Consider the following 22175-nt stretch of genomic DNA (forward strand, 5'->3'; position numbering starts at 1 on the left):
TAGCTCCAGTTGAAGAACCCTCCAGCTTTCATGATGTTGTTCAACACCAAGTATGGGTGGATGCCATGGTGGAAGAATATAACTCCAACATGACGAATGATGTTTGGGAAGTAGTACCCAGACCAAAAGATAGATCAGTTGTAGGATCGCGATGGATCTGCAAGATCAAATATGCTGCAGACAACAATATAGAGAAGTACAAGGCAAGGTTCGTGGCAAAGGGGTATGCTCGAAAGAAGGAATAGATTATGAAGAGACGTTCGCCCCAATTGCTCGATACACCTTTATCAGATCTATTATATCCCTAAGAGCTCAAATGGGATGGGAGATTCACCAGATGAATGTCAAGAAAACATTCTTGAAGATAGAAGAGGAGGTGTATATAGAATAGCCCGAAGGCTTCGAAACTCATGAGAAGAAAACTCATGTTTGCAGGTTAAAGAAAGCCCTGTATGGGCTCAAGCAAGCACCCAGAGCATGGTATGGTCGGATTGATAGTTACTTGCAGCAGTTGGGATTTGTTAAGAGTGATTCTAATCCCAATCTCTACTATTTGTTGGTAGAGAATGAGCCGCTTATTCTGGTATTGTATGTAGATGACCTATTCCTAACTAGGTCATCCAGGCTTATCTAGGATTGCAAGAACAATCTAGAAGCCGAATTCGACATGAAGGACTTGGGATTGATGCATTATTTTCTAGGGTTGGAAGTCTGGCAGAAGAATGGGGAGATCTTCCTTGGACAAGGAAGGTACGCTACAAAAATTCTGAAGAGATCTAGAATGCAGGATTATCGACCCATGGCTACTCCCATGATCACCATCTGGAAGAAAATAGATGCATCAGAAGACAAGGAAGTAGATCCTACCTTGTAGAGGCAGCTCATTGGGTTGCTTATGTATCTGGTCATCACTAGGCCAGACATTTGTTTTGTTGTCAACACTCTTAGTTAGTTCATGGTGGAACCAAAAAGAGTGCATTGGGCATCAGCAAGACACATTCTTAGGTATGTACGCAAAACAGTCAGATATGGGTTGAAGTACTCCCAAGGGGAGGACGTCAGTTTGAATGGGTTCATTGATGCAGACTGGGCAGGTAATTCAGTAGACTGAAAAAGTACCTCAGGGTACTTTTTTAGTGTTGGATCAGGGATGATATCTTGGTGCAATAGGAAGCAGAAATTGGTAGCACTGAGCTCAGCAGAAGCATAATATATGGCAGCCAACACATCTACGTGTGAAGCCATATGGCTCAGAAAATTGCTTGTGAGCTTACTCAAAAAAAGGATAGAAGCGACTAAGGTTTACTGCGATAATTAGAGTTGTATCAAACTCTCTGAGAATCTAGTATTTCATGATTGGTCGAAACATATAGATATCTGTTGTCACTTTATCAGAGACTGTGTTTAGCGTGGGGCAGTACAACTACAGTATGTCCCCACAGGAGAGATGGTGGTCGATATACTCACAAAGGCTCTCAAAAGAGCTAAGTTCACTCAGTTCAGTGAGCAGATGGGTATGGTTGAAAAACTGTTTTAGTAGCAACAACAGTTTGCAGTGCAGGGACAGTTGGTAGTGGCAGTGCCAACAATAGCAAAAATGTAGACATTCAGAGGGAGCTGTAGTACAAATGTAGCATTGGCAGTGGTAGTGTCAAAGGCAATAGTACAGTTGCAGCAGCAGCGCAGTGTGAAAATTTCTAATATGAAATTCTACTGCAACAACTAATTTATTCCACCTACTTATTCTTCACAATAAGTTATTTACGAAATCCCTTCAGCAAATATTAAAATAAATTCTACTGTAGTTATCACATAACTACACAAAGAAAATACATGCACAAGAACCAATCACATCAATGCAGTTGTTTTTGGACAATTGTCCCCGGAAAAACCCAATGCGGGGAAACCGGTGCAATAGATGAGAGTTTTATTAATCTTCAACAACAATCGCTTTTACAAGGAATGATTTTACAGAGAACTGAAAGAAAACACCTGAGACTTTCCTCTGGAACCTTTTTGATTTTGTAGACCCTTCTCTCACTCCTGTGTCACCTCTGCGTCACTCTGCGTGGCTTTGTGTCAACCTACGTGAGGGTTGTGTTTCTCCTCTGGACTGCATCTCACTCTGTGCTGTCTCTCAATGTCCCTGCATCACCTCCTCCTCAGTCACTGACTACTACTGATGCATTCTTGTTCCTCCACCCTGCAACTTTCCCTCTGAAATCGATCTCCTTCTCTTGAGAATCGATTTTCCTTAAGATACTGAGGATCTGCTGGTCTATCTCCAAATGATCCTCAAGTCTTTTCTTGTACCTTTCCTGTTGATGAATCAACGACCGAGATTAAGTCTCTAATCAATAGCTAAGATTAAAACAGACTTGATCCTCGTCTCTTAGAAGCTTCTCACCGTTATTTTTATTAATACCCATTAATATTTTTATTTTCCTAAGTTTAGACTTAGGAACCTGTTGACCCTGCCGCCTACACCTACCTACAAGTCAGTGAGAAAAGCCTTCAACCCCACAAGGTGTGGTTGGTGGCAGGGAACTCAGAGAAGGGGCTGTTACACTAATCCCGACTCTCTTCGTTTGAGCTATCTCCTAGGTTAGCTAAGGGGGGTGGTCCCTAATGAAAAGTTAAGTTAAAAGATGTGAGTTTCTAGGAGAGTGTTATAGTGAAAATGGATTACTTTTAAGGATTTATTGGCAAATATGAAGTGAGCAACTTGAAATAACAATGCCAATTATTAATATGATTAAATAAAACCAGTGCCTTATAAGGAATTTGCTCAACAATTTAAAGAAATATTTGCTCAAAGTAAAATGCAATGCTCTCAAAAGAGAAAACAAAGTAACCCTGAAATGTAAATAAGAATTGTTAGCACAAGATATGTAAAATACAAAGTGCTTTTGAGATAATCAACTTTATAAATCAAAACATGTGAAACATATCTTGCCAAAACCCAAAAATTAGTAATTAACTTGAAAATGTAAAAGAAAGGAAGTGTTAAACCAAGACATCAATAAGCAATTAGACTTGAAACATGAAAAGAAAACACTTGTTTGAAATGATTACAGTACTTGCTTTTGGACTAGACTTTGCATATGAAAACTCAAACCATCAAGAGACAAGTAAAGTAAATATAATGGAAAGTGCTCTTGGTTAATTTTATTAATTAGCTCTACAACAAGATTACAATTTAACTCTTCAATCCTCAAACGTCACTCTCGCCCAATGATATGGATCTCATGGTGAGGAGTCAATAGAGGAGTAGAGGATCCCTAAGATGTCTACTTCAACCAACTTATGTTGGAGGTAAGATTTTAATGAGGCTTGGGGCCTTCCTACACTAAAATGCCTATATGAAATGCAAATTGTGTTAATTCCCCAAATTAAAATAATGATACATGCAAATGCTTCAAAGAGATTGATTTGCAATGCTTGAAAATGAAATAGTGTTCAACATAAGTTGCAATTATAACTTCAATTGGAGGAATAAAATTAGCTTACAAGTGTTGCATGTGTTTCATCAATGAATTAAAATGATACAAGTAATTTGCTTGAAAGTAAAATTTGTTTCAAATAGACAATGACAATAAATTGCTCCAATATTCAAGATAACAATGTACCATAAAATTGAAGCATGTATTCAAGTGCTCATGAAACAATTTACCAAGGTAAATGGAAACGAATCAAAGTTTGTTAAGAATATAAAATGCTTGTATGTAAATGATGAATTGCCCAAAGTGAAGTGTAAGCTTGTAGCTCCAAGCAACAATGATGCAAAGCTCAAATGAAATTGTAACAAACTTTAAGTTAATAAAATGTGATAGTGAGGTTGTGTTAATTCCCAATTAAAGCATGCATGTAAGTGAAGGAAGCATGGAAACTTAAACCATGCAAATGTCAATCCACCCAAGAGAAGCCTCCTTCTAAATGGGGAGATAGGATACCATGGGAGAAATCCCAAGCTCACACAAGCAAGTTAGATCTTTTATTAATATTACAATGAGAAGAGGGCCCTTCAAAGTTCTCAACTATACTTCAAGGAGAGTCCTCACAATAATTGCTTGAAACTTGGACACTAGACCTCTTTTCTTGAGAAAGTAGTGACAAGATCTCACAAAACATATGCAAGGGAAACAAGGTGTGTGTTTCCTCTAAATGCCCACGGCTTAAAGAGGAAAATGGACAGCCCTCTAGTGAACTCGACTTGGCCAAAATAAGCCTCAAAAGGGCTCATGACATCCTTGGAAATCGAACCCCCAACACTTGCCAAAGGTCCCGCAAACACTTGTTAGATGTTGCGGGAAGTTGATCTTCAAAATCTGCCACACAAGAGTTAACAAACAATCCAAACAATCGCTGCGAAATAAGTTAAATATTAATGGAAAAATCAGCAAGATAAAATGTATATGTACAATTATAATTTACAAAAGGCTAAGCTAAAGAGTGAGAGTAAACTCTCGTCTTTGTTTAGTCATCTTCAAGCTCTTAAATAGCAAATGAAAGAAATGAAGTACAATGTTTTTTTAAAAGAGATTCAAATTTAGAAGTTCTCGGCTTGTGTACAAACTATGTGCCGAAATCCATACAAAACCACTTTGTAAGATAAGACTATGAAGGTTCAAAGAACAAATGAGAGCTCCTTTAAGAATGTATCAAGAGTGGGTTGGTTTCTCCAAAGACTTCCCCTCACGCTTGATTATGTAATCCCAACAAGATGTTCCATCTACAAAACTTCAATTAAGAATTAGTTCCATATAGATTTAGCAACAAACAATGATAAGAAACTCTAGAAATTTATTTAAAACCAACTAGAGCATTCTATACCTAGAGCATACTTCTAAATCAGATGTCAATGCAAGATAGCTCTACATTAACAAATTTACAAGAGCATATGGAAGCAAATTAGATCAAAGCATGAGTAAAAGGAATTATATCAATGCTCAACAATTCATCGCACTCGAAAAGGAGGAACACCTCATGAATGAAACCCCAAAGTTTTTATTGATATTTCTGAAAGTGTACAAAGTAGTAGCGCTTCCGCAAGCACAATAGCTAGTAACAATATTATACAATGTGAGAGCTCATGGCTGTATTATATAGAGGGTTGGGAGCAAATCCCAATGAAGAATGACAATGACAAATGGCATTGGAACCAACCCCAATGTAAAAGTGATTAAACAAGTGGCATGAGGTGACAATCCCAAAGAGAAATTCGAATTTGTTGAATGGAGCTCCAATGCCAAGTGTAAAGATCGAATTCTAGCAAGTGGACATCATTTTATTTTTTCCTTATGTGCCAAATTCGAATTTTATTGTGGAATGACAAGTGTATATGGCTGGTAACCCATGTGGGGACAATTTCCCATAAAAATCTCCACCAAATATTCTCTCAAATTCTCCCAAATGTGCATTAACTTCACAAATTCGAATTTCCAAACAGTTTTTTCATTTAATGCCAGAAATTCGATTTTATTTGAGCACATGTCCTTTTCTTGATTTTAGGAGTCCACATCACCTTGAGACTTCACTTTAACTCCCCCATAATTTTCCACCTCATTTCCACAACATTTAGCATGTGTGGATATTTATTTTTTTCCATTTATTTAATTTCTGGCTTAATTAATTGCCAGATTTCCCACTAAACTTAGGAAAAATGGGTTTTGAGGGTCCAAAACACATTATTAACCCCTCAAAGTGTGTCATAGTAGAAAGTTGAGGGTGAGAGGTGTAATTTTGATTACTCATACCCCATACAACTTCTCTAGACTACACTTATTACAATTTAAATACAATTTTATTTGCAATTTTTGACTTGTGGGAAATCTAAAAAATTAAAAAATGACTACCTAGACCTAACCAAATTCCACGAAATTTTTTGTGTGATCTAGTATGGTAATATACATCGACTTTAGACACTAAGATGTGTTAGGGGCTCAACCTTCAAACCGTCACCCCGGCTTTGGGGTAAAACGTGAGTGAAAAAACCTAGAAAATTATCCGCCTCTGAAAAAGAAGGGATAATTAACCAAATAAAAAAACACTCCAAGGTGTACTCGTTTGCTGATCGAATCCCAACATCCTAGGCTTGTTACAGACTCAAAACTCATCATTACTAGTATCACTTATTACAATTCCCCGTAGGGTGTGGAATCTGGGTACAAGAAAGATGATGAGAAGATAAAAGTAGAGTTAAAAAACTCTGTTGACTAACGATATCTGATGGTACAAGTGTCCTCTGGATCATTCTTGAGCATGGAGTCTTCATATAATCATCAGGTGCCACTCCAGTGGTCAACAGAATCCATTAAAAATATTAATTTTTTAATAACTCATCCGGGTGGAGTTTCTCAAAACGATTTCTGGGTCTTGGTGATCTCATGTGCCTTAGCCTTTCCTCCAAATTTCAAGGCTAGAGCACATTCGATGCTACCCAAAATCAGTACGCAGTAGTTGGTGGACAACATGTGATAAAATGATGAAACAAAGTGGGGCATTAGGGAAAGGCTCCAAGCCACATGCCACAGTACAAGGGTAGCTATGATAAGGGAAGTCCACACTTGGGTTTATAGATATAGGAGGGAGCAATCATGGTTCATGAGTTATCTCGACCTTTGTTTTTCGACCCTTCTTCATATTCCTTCTGCCTTTTATTGATTTTTCCTTTTATAACTGCTGGGGGCTCCAGAGGATGAGAGTATGATGTGAATGATATAACAATGGATATCCCCATAAGGTTTGGCAATTCAGCGCCCACCAGGGGTTGGGAAAGTCATGGGTTTGTTAATGATGCAAGGGGCCACTATAGGGGACCCTAGGAACTAGGATGATGGCCATAATGATAAGGGTAGAGATCATGCTTGGCTTTTGCCGACGTGCTAAATTTGTATTTCCTGGCCTTCTTTTGCATTTTGTGGTACATTTCTTGTTGAGAGTGGCCAAATTATGCTTTTTACTTTCTTTTTAGCTACATCAACCTCTACGGCATCGTTCCAGGCCCGACTCAGAGTGTGGACAAGGGTAGGGGGAAGCTAACTCCTTGTGCACCCAATGGACAAATGTGGACCCGGATGGGAACTATATGAAAAGGGGTTATAATGAGCAGAGGGGAGTGATGTATGTGGTGTCGGGAAGTGCGATCACGCAACCAAAATCAAGATTTCCCATGTAGTGGCACTCCTAAAGCTAGTAGTGAATAAAGGATATCCCACTGGGCTAGGATACACGGTTAACCACCAAATTGGACAGAGGGGACAAGAATACAAACCAAGCCCATTCTTTCCGCCAAATCCCCCCACTAATCCATGCCCAAAAGTGTCCATGATAAGTAAACAAAAGTACCCAACGACATGATGAAAGCCATACCTTCGGGCTTGATAGGCCCACCTTCAAACATACGATCATGACAAATGAGTGAGTGTACATAATGGTTGGCTTAGGTGGCACATCGGTCTATTTGGCGGCTGTTGGTTGAGGACCATCTAGGAGAAAAAATTCTCCTATGGATATCACCCACAGGTGGTGGGTAACATGTCTGAAGAATTGATACAGAGTCTCATGAGCCAAGATATACCTGTGTGCATAGATTAGGAGAAACCTGCGTTGTTAGTGTTTTGTTCAAAGGCAGGGTTTGAACAAAAGTGCAGAAGTTCCTTTTGGTGTTGTATGACAATGGAAGGAATATATTTTAGATGGTTTGGTTTCATTGTTTGGTAACAGTTGAACACAATAGTATGGTGTGCAGAGATCCAATGACGCACCTTTATGATAGTCAGGAATTGTGACAGAGACCTAATGATTTGTGCAGTATGACATGGCTCGTGAATTGTGATGATGTGATGCATGACAGTGAGATATATGGCAGTACAACAGCAGTGAACTGTGGCAGAAGTAAGTGGCGGTAGTGGCAGTTTGAAGATAGTGAGTATAGCAGGAGAGGCAGCGTGGATAGCAGTTATTGAGGTTAGAGAGAGTAGCGACAGTGGATTGATTGTAAGGGAGGCTGAAGACTCCTGCAGAATAGATCTGCAAATATCTTCAGAACTTTTGGAGCATTAGCTTCTCCGAGAAGTCTCGTACTTCCTTGCAGCTTGACTGGTAAATTGTTGTATTTAACTCATACATAATCTAAAGCTTGTTGGACGACAAATTCTGTGTAATGATTTCTGATGTGATGTGATGTCTCATGTTTCTATTAATGGCCTGTAAAGTTAAAAATACTAATTATAAGAAATACTGATTCACCCCCCTCTTAGTATTTCCAACAGAGGGTTCTTGGTGGAGTGACCAGCTTTGGTTAGGAGTGGTTCCTAGGCAGGAGTTGTTTGTGACTAGGGTTTTCTTCATTTCCCTAGCTAGGGTTTGGAGAGCTTGAAATTGTATCAGTTTGTGATAAGCTATATGTACATGTACTTCATCTCTTATATATAAATCAAGTGTTTCAGCTGTACAATAGTTTTATACTTGATTTTCAGCCCGTGTTGTCATGATTGTGTAATTTCCAATGCATGTTGTTCATGCTGATTTGACTCTTGAGTCATTGACATAACATAGGGCTGAAACTGTTCAGTGATTTAACATACATCTTAAAGATATTTAAGCTTTTGTTATATGCATGAAATAGTGTGCCTGAAGAACAATAGCTTGTTGTGCTTGAAGTAGATTTGTTTGGTTTCTTTTCTCTTGAGCTGCCCAGTGATTCAAACTGAAATGAAGTATTTGCTGCTGTTCAGTACTCTAATTATGTATTTCAGATCAACCCTAAGGCTGAAAGCTCTTGTGGATTAGATCCAGGAAACCTCTAGTGAGAAGTGAAATTTCAGATTTGTATTGATTGCTATAGATCCAAAATTTTTAAAAAATTGATTGAAGAGACAACATTCAATGACTTTCAACTTTTAAGTGCAGGACATAGTTATCCAATTCCAGGTTTATGTCGTACCAAGTGATTCAAATTAAAACCCCTCAAAACTGAGTTTCTGAGTTTCACACTCTAACCAAATTCTGCAGCTTGTGCCAGAACAAATGCTCTAGAGCTGATCCATATGACTTGGGACATTTTGATTTCAATCTAACGTGTTTAAGTACAGTTTGAGTGCTAAATCACTAAGCTGAACTCCTGTGTAGCCAATATGACCTATCTAGGCTAAAGTCCAGTGCAACATGCTCAAGCAGTCAAGAATAAGCAAATGAGGTGCTCATTATACTTTAGTTATTTGGAGGAACAGAACGCTAGTTGGAGCTGGCCTAGGATTGTAGAACTTATTTATATAGGCTGTTATATCAATTACACCTTGCATGTCTCCTATTGTTATTCTAGCAACCTGACACTGGTTTTACCTTCCTTAGTATTCATAATTCTAGGCACCTGACACTGGTTTTGCCTTCCTTTTTGTCTTATTTATTGCATACTTTCTTACTAATGTTGATCAATTGGTCACCAGAAGCATACCTATGGCTAATTCTCTTGGTCTTCTGTTGATTTGTGTTTTTTAACACTGGCTTTGACTAGATTTGATTTTCTGACATGGTCTGTAACATTATATTAACATTATTTCTAGCTTGAAGCATTTCCTTCTGCATATCTTGTTTTTCAGGATGTATATGAATTTACTTCATATACCGAGATACATGAAGTAACCAATCATTTCAATTGAACATCATCCAAGAATGAGCTTATTTGATATTTTTATGAGTGGGTTGATATTTTTTTTATATGAACTAGATACCACTAGGATAATATATGCATAAATCTTCTGGTTAGTAATTTTCTACCTTGTGCATAAAACACCCAATGACTTTTATTTACTATTTCGTACTATAAATGGTCTCAGGTGGTTTACATCTTTTAGCTCATGTTGGAGACACATTGCTGGAGCTGTTACCCTGCTGTTATTTTTACTGAACTTTGGTGCAGAAGCTAGCGATGACCATTTGAATAGTGCATCACAAACATTCTATCATTGTGAGGATGTTTCTCATTATTATGCTTATTTAGAAGGCTTGAAGGGGACACAGCTTATGGAGAAGCTGCACAGTATTGTTTCACCACATCATTCACTGCCTTATAATCAGGTGTTCTTCAGTATGGTGAATTGAAAGGGCAGTCGTCCTTTGATCAGTGATTCTGTTCCCACTGTTTGGAAACTGAAAAGGAATAATAATAGCAGTAACAATGTCACATGTATCATAATAGGAGAGCCTCACCTGCATGCTCTCAATTTTGCATACAATATTTTGAAAGATGCAGATATCCATGTGGTAACAAAATACTGCTCCTTAGTATATAACATGTCTTTCAGAATTCCTGTGTTGCAGGTTTGGGATGCACTTAAGGTGCTTGATGCAGCTGACATTGATCATCCAAAGGACTCCCCAAATGTGTATGTTTGTCCTTTATTTACTTCTCGACGACATTGTGAATATTATAGTGTCCAGATTCCAGTGGTTTGTTTGAATCCCTTGTGCAGCAGAAAAATGCTTCCTAACTGTTAGTTATTTCAAATTTGATAATGAGCAGGATTGAAATATACAGTCTGAGAGCTGTACCTAAGACTTTGGCGGGCAAACCTCAAGGATGGAATAGTAAGTTTTTCCATTGTATTTGACATTAATATTGCTCAGAAGTAAAACAATATTACCTTCATTCTTGTGTGACTTGCATGTGTACACACATAGACCTATTCTGATATCTTGTCTTTTACAGGGTATTGGTAATTCCAGTTTGTATGGTAGGGTAGGGCATCCATCTCCATAATAAAAATAGCCATTTATTGAAGTTAAAAAATGTTTTATTTCACTAGGGATCACATATTGTGAGGTACCTAAGATATCAATGTTTTAGTTAATTTGCTACTTGCCACAACAAATTATGTAAAGGAAAACTAAGGTGCTGAAATAAATTTATATCAACTTTGAGTAATAAAAGATGCTTTCTATTAAATCTTGAGTGGTCAGTGTGGGATATGGTTATGAAATTTCCATGATTGCAATAAACTGGAATTTAATCTTCTATCTACTAGAGATTATTGCAATCTTCATAAATAAAAACATTGCGGAATATAAAAAGTGGAACTGAGAAAATATGCACACACATAAAAATATGGCACTGTTATTTTTGGACAATTGTCCTTGGAAAAACCCCGAAGGGAAAACCAGTGCAACAAATGAAAGTTTTATTATTATCTTCAGCAATTTAGGGGAAATTACAATTGGTCACCTTCCGCTAGCAAACCTCCGGCAATCACTGATCTCAATTGGAAAAATAATCTAGAAACAAAATGTCTCCTTCTGCTACTCGATCTGGCCCTCTCCTGACAACTCACACTCTCCCAGGATATTCGCACTACCTTTGGGAAATGTGCATTGTTGCTTTCCATAAATTCGTTCTGTGTTGGAATCACCTTCTTGCAAGTCGTCTTGCCTCCATCTTCCTCTGAAACCCACTCGCATTTCCTCCAGAAAATAGATCGGGCCTCTAGCAACTGAAATTCCTATGGCAACTCGCACTGGGAAATTTTGCTACTTACACTAGCTGATACGACCTCCTCTGCAAATGAATTTAGCCTCCTCTTCTTATCTTCCAGGGAAAATACTGAGGAAATCTTCTCTAAGCTCCTGCTCCCAAATCTCTTCTGAAACCCCTGCCTCTGATGCTTACCTAGCTTCAACTGCACCCTTACTGAATATTTGCAACTAGGTTTGTCGAACTTCTCACCTCACAATTGATTCCTTCTCCAAATCCTTCGACCTACTTTTAATTTCTCGTTGGAGTCTCAACAGCTACGATTACATCTTAATTGATGACTAACATCATCTTGACTCCAATTAACTTGTTTGGAAGTCTCTAGAGCAAAATTGAACTTCCTCAATTAATTCACTTTAATTAACTAGTTTTCCTAAGTTAGACTCAGGAAATATTTTGATTATGGCTAATTAATTTAATTGAGGTGTCTCCAAGTATTTTCTTGCGAAACCTTTTCTAGGTTTTGGAGATCTCATGTTCCATAACCTCTTAGACATCATAGAGACTAGAACAATTGTTTGCTGCTACCTCCAAAACTAACACTCCCTCTTTGCGAGGAAGGTGTTCTCTACTATACCCATGTGCTCTCTAAAGTAGACAAACTTTGTTTGCCTTAAGGCTTTCGTGAGTACATCAGCCACCTATTGGTCCGTGGGAAGATTCTGAAGCCGAACTAATCCACATTGCACACAATCTCTGATTCACTTGCTACATGTTGTAACTGAACCATTCTGTGCTTCTACTGCACAACTCTAATCTCAAATTGCTGATGCCGCTGAGTTGAAGTCTCTTTGGCTGGAACTGCACCTTGCTCTCTGCAACTGGCCAATTCACACTGCCTCCCCCCTGTCTCTGCGTTGCTTCCATCACTACACCTGTGTGTACTGATCTCAAACTAATCTATTGAGTCATTGCAACTGGCTTTGCACCTGTCTCCCGAGTATCTGACTACGCCTAACTGGCTTTGCATTGTCTCTCAAGAATCTGACTATGCTTTACTAATCTTGCGATCCTCCTGCTACTTTAAACTGTTGGGCTCCCATAGCAAAGGTAATGATCCAACTAGGGAACACACAACAACTAGACCTGATCCATTGATCATGCCCTCCTTGGCTAGATCTAGACTTCCTTGTTGCTCCTCCCTTGGATCCTTCCCATCTGGCATACTGGAATGTCATACTCCTCCTGACGATAATATCTTAAACATAGTGAATTCACCCTCCAATCTGGTGGACAAATTCTCAATCTCATTTAAAGTTGTTGTCTGCTTATCCTTCTTGTCCTTTTTCCTTTTTAGACACTAGTCGAGGTAGTGACCAAGCTCACCACATCTAAAGCACTTGACCTTCGATAGATCATTCTTCTTCTTCTCTCCTTGACCTTCGACAAGACTGAGCCTCAGCACTTCCTAAGGGAAGTCACTCCATAGGCATTCGCAATCTGGTAGCTTGTCTCGTCTAGTAATCACCTAAACGAATTTTTGCCATTCCTTGGTAAATCCGTTGAGAGCTGTATGCACTAGTTCGTCCTCTGTCGACTTCTCTCCAACTGCTGCAACTTTATCTTTGACATCCTGAATCCTGGTGAGATAGGACGTTACGTTCTCACCCTTCTGCATTTTGACCATCATCATCTTCTCCTTGAGTATCATCTTCTGACTCTCGGAAGGATCCTGGTACAACTTGATGATGGCATCCCACATCTCCTTTGCAATTCCCTTCTTTTTAATATGTGGGACGATATGATCCCGTACTCCGTCGAGGACCATCCTCTTAGCCTTGGCCATGTCCTTCCTATAATCATGTAACAAGATAGGATTTGCTGGTATAGCTACAATTGTTGTCACAAACTCCTTCAGACCATGTTCATCCAAAAGGAATAGCATCTTGGCTTTCCAGATGCCAAAGTTGGAGGCTCCATCCAACCTGTCTTGATCTCTTAATCCTGCTGCGGCCATTTTCTTTGAAAACTACGAAACTCAATAAACTGGAGAACTAATGAACTTGGAAATCTCCTTCCCCTTCTAGTAAGTTAACTCGGCCTTCTCCTCTATAGCTCACACTAGCAAACAATTGTTGGGGAACTTGCACTAACCTCTAGAACCTTTTTCGAAAATTTGCTCTCCTTGATGCTTCACTCTTGGGCAACTTTCTCTACCATCAGAACCTCTCTCGGTACTAGCACACGCACTGCTGACCTTGAAACACACACTGGCTCGACCAGTAGTATGATTTGGCAATTCACACAGCCTCAACTCAACCTCTATTGCTGAAAATTATAGCCTCCTCCTTGACATTGGGAAGTTGGAAACCCTCTGAGAATTTTTCTGGAAATTCCCTCTCTGAAAAACTGTGTGTGCTTTCTCTTCCTTGCCTTGTGCTGATTTGCTACAACAAAACCCTTATGCTGCAAATCTATGTGCTAGATTTGCTTTGCGAATCTTTGATTTGATCACTAGAAAACCCTCTCCGATAACCTCACTGCATGCTGCCTACTCTGAGACAATTCACAATTTTCCTCCGGACTGGACTAGAAATCAAATTGTTGCCTCTCTGCAATTCACACTGCTTGGTTGGCCTGCACAAATATGGTTCTCTATGCATCAAATCTCCCTATGAGCTGCACAACGCTCACTTCTAGAGCCTTTGATTTGATCTTCACTGCTTTGATACCATGTGAAATTTCCTCAATTGTAATAAACTAGAATTTAATCTTCTATCTACTGGAGATTATTTGTCTTCTGAATTATTAATTTGGAAAATAATGATTAAATCACTATTACAATCTTCACAAATAAGAACATTGTGAAATGTAAAAAATGGAACTAAGAAAATATGCATAGACACATAAAAATATGACATTGTTATTTTTGGACAATTGTCCTTGGAGAAACCCCGAAGGGAAAACCAATGCCGTAGCTTCAACAATTTAGGAGAAATTACAACTGGTTTCCTTTCACTGGAAAACCTCTGGCAAATACTAATCTCAACTGGAAAAATAATCCAGAGATGAACTATCTCCTTTTTCTACTTGATCTGGTCCTCTCCCAGGCTATTCACATGTCTCTGGGAAATGTGCACTCCTGCTTTCCGTAAATTTGTTCAGCCCTAGAATCACCTTCTTGCAAGTCGTCCTACCTCCCTTTGCCTCTGAAACCCTCTTGCTTTTCCTACAAAAAATAGATCTGACGTCTAGCAACTAAAGGTGTTTTCTTTTGGCAACTCGCACTAGTTGATGTGGCTTCATTTGCAGATGAATTTGGCCTCCTATTCATGTCTTACGAACACTGGAAAATACTGAGGACATCTCCTCAGGACTCTTGCTCTCAAATCTTTGTTGAAACGCCTACCTCTGATGCTTCCCTAGCTTCAACTGTGTCCTCATTGAATACCTACAACTGCGTAGTCGAACTACTCACCTCACAACTGATGCCTTCTCCAAAGTCTTCGACCTACTCCTAGAATCTCTTGTTGGAGTCTCAACGACGACGGTTACATCTTAACCAATGGCTAACATCATCTTGACTCTATCAATTAACTTTTTCGGAGTCTCTAGAGAAAAATCGAACCTCCTTAATTAATTCACTTTCATTAACCAATTTTCCTAAGTTAGACTTAGGAAATATTTTTATTATGGCTAATTAATTTAATTAAGGTGTCTCCAAGTCTTTCCTCGTGAAACCTTTTCTGGGTTTTGGAGATCTTGTGTTCCTTAGCCTCTTAGACATCATAGAGACTAGAACACTTATCCATTGCTACGCCAAAAACTAACAAGGGTTTGAGTGATAGAACAGGGAACACTTGAATCCTTGTTGGTGATCCAAGGGGGACTTGTCCAACCCCCTCTTCTCCTCCACCAAAGCATTGGCAATGGCTCCTCTGTTGCAAGGAGTCTCTTTGGCAATGGTAGTAGCAGGGATGCCCCCTATCCCCCTCCCTTTTGATGAAGAAATCACCACATTCCAACAAATAGTCACAATAGTAGGCAAGGAGACCATGAACCCCTCGAAGTAGCGCTTAAAATTTGTCAAAACATTGGAGGGAGTTAAAATTGGCAACTAGGGCAAAACTTCATGTGGATCATCTTATTCATGGTTGATAATATTTTTATTAGATTCCTCTAGTCAAGAGGTGTAGGATTGATATAAATATCATCCGATTCCAATAAGTATTTATGGAGATATGAATTTATTTTGATTATGGAATTATTATCAAGCCGACCTACAACTCATGTAGGCTCAGAAGCCCAACAGTCGCATCTATTCAAACATCCTTAGTTGTGTATAAATACAAGAGGACTTTTCCTCATTGCACTCACTCAACTCATCACATCTCTCTCTCTCTCTATTGCGCAGAAAAGAGTCTCTTCTCTACTGTGCAGAAAAGGGTCTCTCCCTCACACATGTGAAGCCGGAAGCTGCTGAAACTGAAGCTGCAACTGCAGAAGTAAAGTTTGACCTGCGTGGACTAGAAGATCTCCTCATCTGAACTGCGTTGTAGGTTCATCTGAACCTCCTCTGAAAGCCGCAACTTTTGGTGGTGGAATCAAGTCAATCCGACAGACGGTTTGCAAGATATCGACTGCCCTAGTTTGAAGGAAGCTGCTGAAACTGAAGCTGCAACTGCAGAAGTGAAGTTTGACCTGTGTGGACTAGAAGATCTCCTCATCTAAACTGCGCTATAGGTTCATCTGAACCTCCTCTAGAAGCCGCAACTTTTGGTGGTGGAATCAAGCCGATCCGACGGTCGGTTTGTGAGATATCGTCTGCCCTAGTTTGATGATGAAGCCGCTAATGCTGATGCTGCTGATCTAGGGTTTGCTACTGCTGATATAAATCAGATTTATTGTACTATTTCTCTCTGTTGAATTATTGAAGATAAAAGAAGATTTGATCAAAGGGTTTCCCCACACATTGTGGGGTTTGTCCCTGGCTAGCCGCCACATCTTGTGTCTCTTGTCTTGGCTTGTTTTCTATCGATCGTTTAATGTTCTATCTGCACTTTACTTTATGAACATGTGATTGCTAATTTGTGGAATATAATTAGAAAAAGAAGTAAACTGCTATAAGCATAGAACATACCATATCTTAACAGAGGGAATCCCCATAGTGGAGTTCACTCATTCTCTCCCCAAAGACAAGGTTCTCTCCTTCCATGTATGAACATTGGTTGCTCAATCTGGTGGGCTTTGATCATCACCATAGACAATGGAACATTAGGTCACCGACAATTAGAGATCTCTCATCTGTGAAAATTCGGTGACCTCGAATCCTACTACAGCAACTGATAATGTTTCTTCTATTTGTTAAATTAATGAAACAAATTATTTGCAGTTTCCTACGGAAAATATTGAAACATATACATTGCCTTCACAAAATAAATACTGCGGAAGAAATAAAAACATTGGAAGAATAGATGCACAATCACAATAATACACCATTATTTTTGAACCAATGTCCTCGAAAAATTGGTGTAGCAGTTGAAGATTTTATTATTATGCAGTAATAAATTAGAGTACAAATCTATGAAAGCTCAAATCTAGCTTTCCATACAGAGAAAATGACCGACAAAAGTCTAGTGAGAAAAATCTCACTTCCACCGGTGATCCGACACTGATCTTGTGTCCATCTACCAATGTAAATGAAATGTGAGTTATTAGCATGCAGACGATGCATGCATATGATAACTACACATGCATGCGTCGCCTACACTGCACTAGTAGTCATATTAAATTATATTGACATTCTAAGCATAAGATAAATGATGTAATTGTTGAATATATTAAATAAATATCTAACTCGTAAAAATATATACTGGAATATGTATTTTAGTATGTATCGTTATCATAATAAGTAACCATAGAACATTATTCAAAGGTTCTAAATTTAAATTACTAAAGTTTGAAAAGGAGTCATATTGCTATAAAAGAAGTAACTTTATACTAAAGGTTAAACATTAAAAGGTATAATATAATAAAATATTAAATAAATATTAATAACAAAAGCACTACGTAAGTGATGAGTGTCAATATAAAACATGACTACCTCTTTAATTCACGGTAAGGAGCCATGTAATAAACGGTGGTTCTAAGAAATAAAAGGAGAAGGGAGTAGGACTGAAAGGGGATCTTTTGCTGCTTGGGAGCACAGTATTGAGAGGAGGAAAATTTGTAACAAAAGACAGTGAGGATTAAGCCTTAAATGTCCTTGAAGTTTTTGGGCATGAGGGAAAAAATTGCATCAATTGAGAAGCATTCTGGACTGAGTACCTAGGTTGTACCTAGTTTTTCTGGGAGGTTTTGGTCTTTTGGTAGCGGGAGCAAGAACGGGAGTAATTGTGATGCATCTTCAACCATAGTAAACTAGGTAAGTACTCTATAGAAAATTAATGAATTTTGATGTTATGAATTCTGGTTAATTTCTTAAAATAGGTTCCATAATTTGTTAAAGGTAAATATATGAGAAAATTTAGAGCCTTACATTCTGGTAATAGAGGAAGGTTTTCAAACCCTTGGGATCTTACAGGCCCTAGAAATAACTTATCCTGTATCCACCAATTAAATTTGGGTAGCAGTAAGCTAGAACATACCCCTCTATCGAGTTTGTGTGATATTGACATTTAGACCAGTGCACAAAATGCTGCTCGCTTAGACCGACTAAAATGTCCAAACGAATTAAATGTATAAATCTGTCAACATGTTTGTCTTGACTTAATACTTATAGTGGAAACAAGAAAAATTAGACTCATCTCACAACAAAATCCACACCAACTCCTCAACGTATATTATTAAAATTTTATATATCAAGTTTATTTTAATATGAGACCGAACCAAATCTATATGTATGTATATATATAGATATAGATATATATATATATATATATATATATATATATTTTTGTATCTCACTAAAAGTTCTCTGGCTCTTGTCAAATTGTGAATAAGTTTTATGTTTTGATGCCTCTTTCCTTGGAAGAGATTTCAGAGATTTACTTCTGCCTGAATCTGAGCTTTACCGAAATGGATTGGATCTGTGTCTAGAAGATTTGCATAAAACAAACAAACAGGGTCTAAAATCTGTCCATAGAAATTCTCTAAACATATGCAACCCTTAAAGAGATTAGATATGACTTGAAGCATTTTAAGACTTTGAAGAGGCACTAAATTTGCATTAAAAACAAGTCAAGATATTAACAAATTCAACCACTGTTTGCTTCAGACATTCATGGTTAGACCAGAACCGAATCCTTGTCCAATCTAATGCAAGTAGAGGTGGCCACAATAACACATAACAAATCTGCAAAATTACATCCTTGGAACGCTGAATAGATCTTAAGATCAAACCCTAGGCATACTGTACATACAGGTTTGTCTAGAAGTGCAGCCCTTTAAGAGTCAAATTCTTTAAATTTTCTTTGCTCGAATCATCCATGGACACCTCGTTGCCCTCCAACTGTAATTCCTGCATATTACTGTAATTCCTGTGTATTACAAATGACCATTGGAAAATAATCAATACAATCTGTAAAACCAATTATATAGGTAAAAAAAATAAAAATTACTGTACCTGAATTTCCTGTTATCCGTGTGAGTGTCCGGAAGGTTTCACCTGAAGATTTTAAGCAAAGAGGCTCTTATGTGCTTGTTGGAATTTCTAAGTCTATCCGTTAGAAATTCTTCTGGTACTATCTGATTTATTTCTTCCTACTTGTTCAGTTACTTAACAAGTTATTTACTATGTAAATACTGAAAATAAATACAAGTACAATATCAACACATACAGATCATCAACTGAAAGAAACAAGCACTCAAGTGACACGGTTATTTTTGGACTAATGTCCCCGAAAAAACCCAATGCGGGAAAACTGGTGCAGCTATCAGAGGGTTTTATTATTAAGCAGTTTCAGAATACAATTTGGGTGCCAAAAAATGATCACCCAACAGAGAATTCCCTCGGGAGTAGTACCTCTCAGTCGGAGACAGATATTTTGGCTAAATCACAGGAGAAACGATCCCACAGCGACACTGCAGCACTTCTGCTGCTCTCTGTCACTCTGATAGGGACTGCATCACCCTATCCAGCTCTCTAGCTCCAATTTGCCCCACGAAATCTCCCAGCGTCAACCTATTTGGCCTAGCATCAACCTCTCGGGGCTTTGTGTCAGCCTATTTGGCCCAGCGTCAGCCTCTCGGGGCTCTGTGTCATCCTCTGGAGCCTCTGTGTCTCCCACGCTGGCCCTCCTTAGGATCTGCACAACTCCTGGCTACCTCTGCGTGGCCTCTGGCTGCCTTTGCATGGCCTCTCGCTGGCTCTGCATCAACCCTCTCCCGGCTTCTGCACTGATGCTCCCGGTACTATCTCTACCTCTCTGCTATTGTATTCACTGCCCCTTCGCTGCAACTCTGATCACTCCTTCGATTTCCTCAGGAAGCCCTACCTCAAAAAATCGAATTCTTGATCAACTCAATGTTGTTCTCCAACTGACCCTCAAGCCTCTTCTTATACTTTTCTCATTGACAATTCAATGGTCGAGATTAAGTCCCTAATCAATGACTAAGATTAAGTCTAGCTTGATCCATGACTTTTGGACCATTCTAACTCAGTTTTATATTAATTCACATTAATATTTTATTTTCCCTAATTTTAGACTTAGGGACTCCATTAAAAATATTAATTATTTTAATACCACCCAAACTGGTTAGATTCTGGCCAAACCATTTTCGGGTCTTGGAGATCTCATGTGCTTTAGCCTCTCCACCAATTTTCGTGGCTATAGCACATCCGATGCTACCCCAAATCAACACTCCCTCTTAGCGAGAACTGTGCTCTAGTAATACTCCTCACTGAGTATCACCCTGATCATCCGGCATCGGTCCCCGTGCTGATGCTAGGCCTGTTGCCAAACATCCTCTGCACTGCTGCATCATGTACTGCTACCCATGGCCCTGCCACTGCCACTGCTGCATCCGTACGATAGCTCCCTCTGCATCCGTGTTGCTGCCCATGGCCCTGCCACTGCCACTGTTGTATTTGCACTGCATCCCCCTCTCATCATGTTGAATCGTGCTGCCCATAGCACTGCCACTGCTAACTACTGCACTGCAACTCAGTTACTGAGAAGTAAGTAACTGATCCTCCCAATTCTAACATCTTTGTCAGGCTAGAAACACTCCCGATGTTGAAGCTCCCTCTAACGTTGACAAGTGCTCGCTCTACAGATCTCTGCACTACTGCAACAACTCCATGCCTCTCGCACTGCTGCCTCACGCTGTCTTGGTACTCTTGCACTGTTGCCTTCTCTATCGCTCCATCCGCATCCCTCTCTACCGACATCCGCCAGTCGTGCTACTCCTCTTCGAGGCTCCCGTAGCTAGGTATAATCCAAGAGGTTGGGTACCTCGAGGATCCTGCCCCTCATCGCCTATAGTCTGTCTGACTACAGCTCGATGTCTCCCCACCTCTTCTCTCGAGGTGCATGAGCACTCATGGCACAATCGTCATCAGTCTCCACTTCCTTCTCCGCCTTAGTCGGCGCAACCTTGGTCTCAGAAGCCTCTCCCTTGCTCTTCTTCCTAGGACATTGGTTCGCATAGTGACCCAGTTCCCCACAATGGAATCATTTGACCTTGGAGAGGTCCTTCTTCTTTCTTTTCTCCTGCTTTCCCGCAGATGTGAGAGCCGCATCTTTTTGTTCCTCCTTCTTGATTCTGACCCCTTTTCCGCTACTCCCTGCCTTGGACACCTGTCTGATCTCTTCTTGACGAATAGTCGCCCACAGTTCCTCCCAATTTGAAAGGCTCATCCTGTCCAGTATGCTCTAGACAAATACCTCTCAATCCTCTGAGACTGCGTTCAACGTGGTCCTCACCATCAGTTCCTGATCTGGTGTGGCCCCTATGGAAGTTAGTTGATCACGGATCTCCTTCAATCCACCGAGGAAGACATCTATCTGCTCTCCCTTCTGCATCTGATATGACCGCAACTGGTTTTCAAGTAACATCCTCCTCTGTACAGAAGTATGCTGGTATAATTTCTTTAGGGCCTCCCACATCTCATTTGCCGCCTCCTACTCGGAAATGTGTGGCACCACATGATCCTTGACACCATCAAGGATGATGCACATTGCCCTGGCCATTGCCTCCTCGTACTTGTCATTTTCAGTTGAGTCAACTGGGATCGCTATCGTTTTTAAGGTGAAGTGCTTGATGCGATACCTGTCTAGAATGGACAAGATCTTGGCCTTTCAGATTACAAAGTTCGAAGCTCCGTATAGTCTATCATGATCTCTTAGCTCATTCATTGCCATTCACTGCTCCTCTTTCGGTTCTTTCGAGTCTCTCAACTTCCCGTCTGGAAGTTCTTGGTTTGACTCCCTCTGAGCCTCGGTTTCCCTCTTGGAAACCCCTCTGCCAATGTCGAGATGCCTCACTTTGATCATTTGTGCAACTGCACCACTGATCTGGATTTCTTGGCTAGAAATCCTTGGTAGCAACTCCTTCCTCCTTGGTCTTTACCTGTTAGGTACTGTTTTGACCATAGTACCCCACCAGCTTCACTCTGCAACTTACCCACAGCCTCCTAAGCCCCAATAATCTGAAAGTTAGAGCCTCTAGGCTTTGCGCAATCCCGCCACCGACACAATCTGCA

At 39.6% G+C, this 22175-nt stretch overlaps 1 protein-coding gene across 3 annotated transcripts in view; it reads left to right on the forward strand.

The window, feature by feature from the left end:
* Positions 1 to 22175, forward strand: part of LOC149241800 (uncharacterized) — a 253403-nt gene that overhangs the window by 46622 nt on the left and 184606 nt on the right. For all 3 annotated transcript variants that reach the window (XM_089367593.1, XM_089367592.1, XM_089367591.1), the window contains exons 2-4: positions 9840 to 10080; positions 10324 to 10388; positions 10526 to 10590. In XM_089367593.1, coding sequence (XP_089223719.1) covers positions 9840 to 10080; positions 10324 to 10388; positions 10526 to 10590 — 371 coding nt within the window. The remainder of the gene's footprint in view (positions 1 to 9839; positions 10081 to 10323; positions 10389 to 10525; positions 10591 to 22175) is intronic.

This window comes from Pinus tabuliformis, chromosome 8 (assembly GCF_031772625.1).
Source record: "Pinus tabuliformis cultivar Carrire ecotype Pingquan chromosome 8, CPIR1, whole genome shotgun sequence".
NCBI lineage: Eukaryota > Viridiplantae > Streptophyta > Pinopsida > Pinales > Pinaceae > Pinus > Pinus tabuliformis.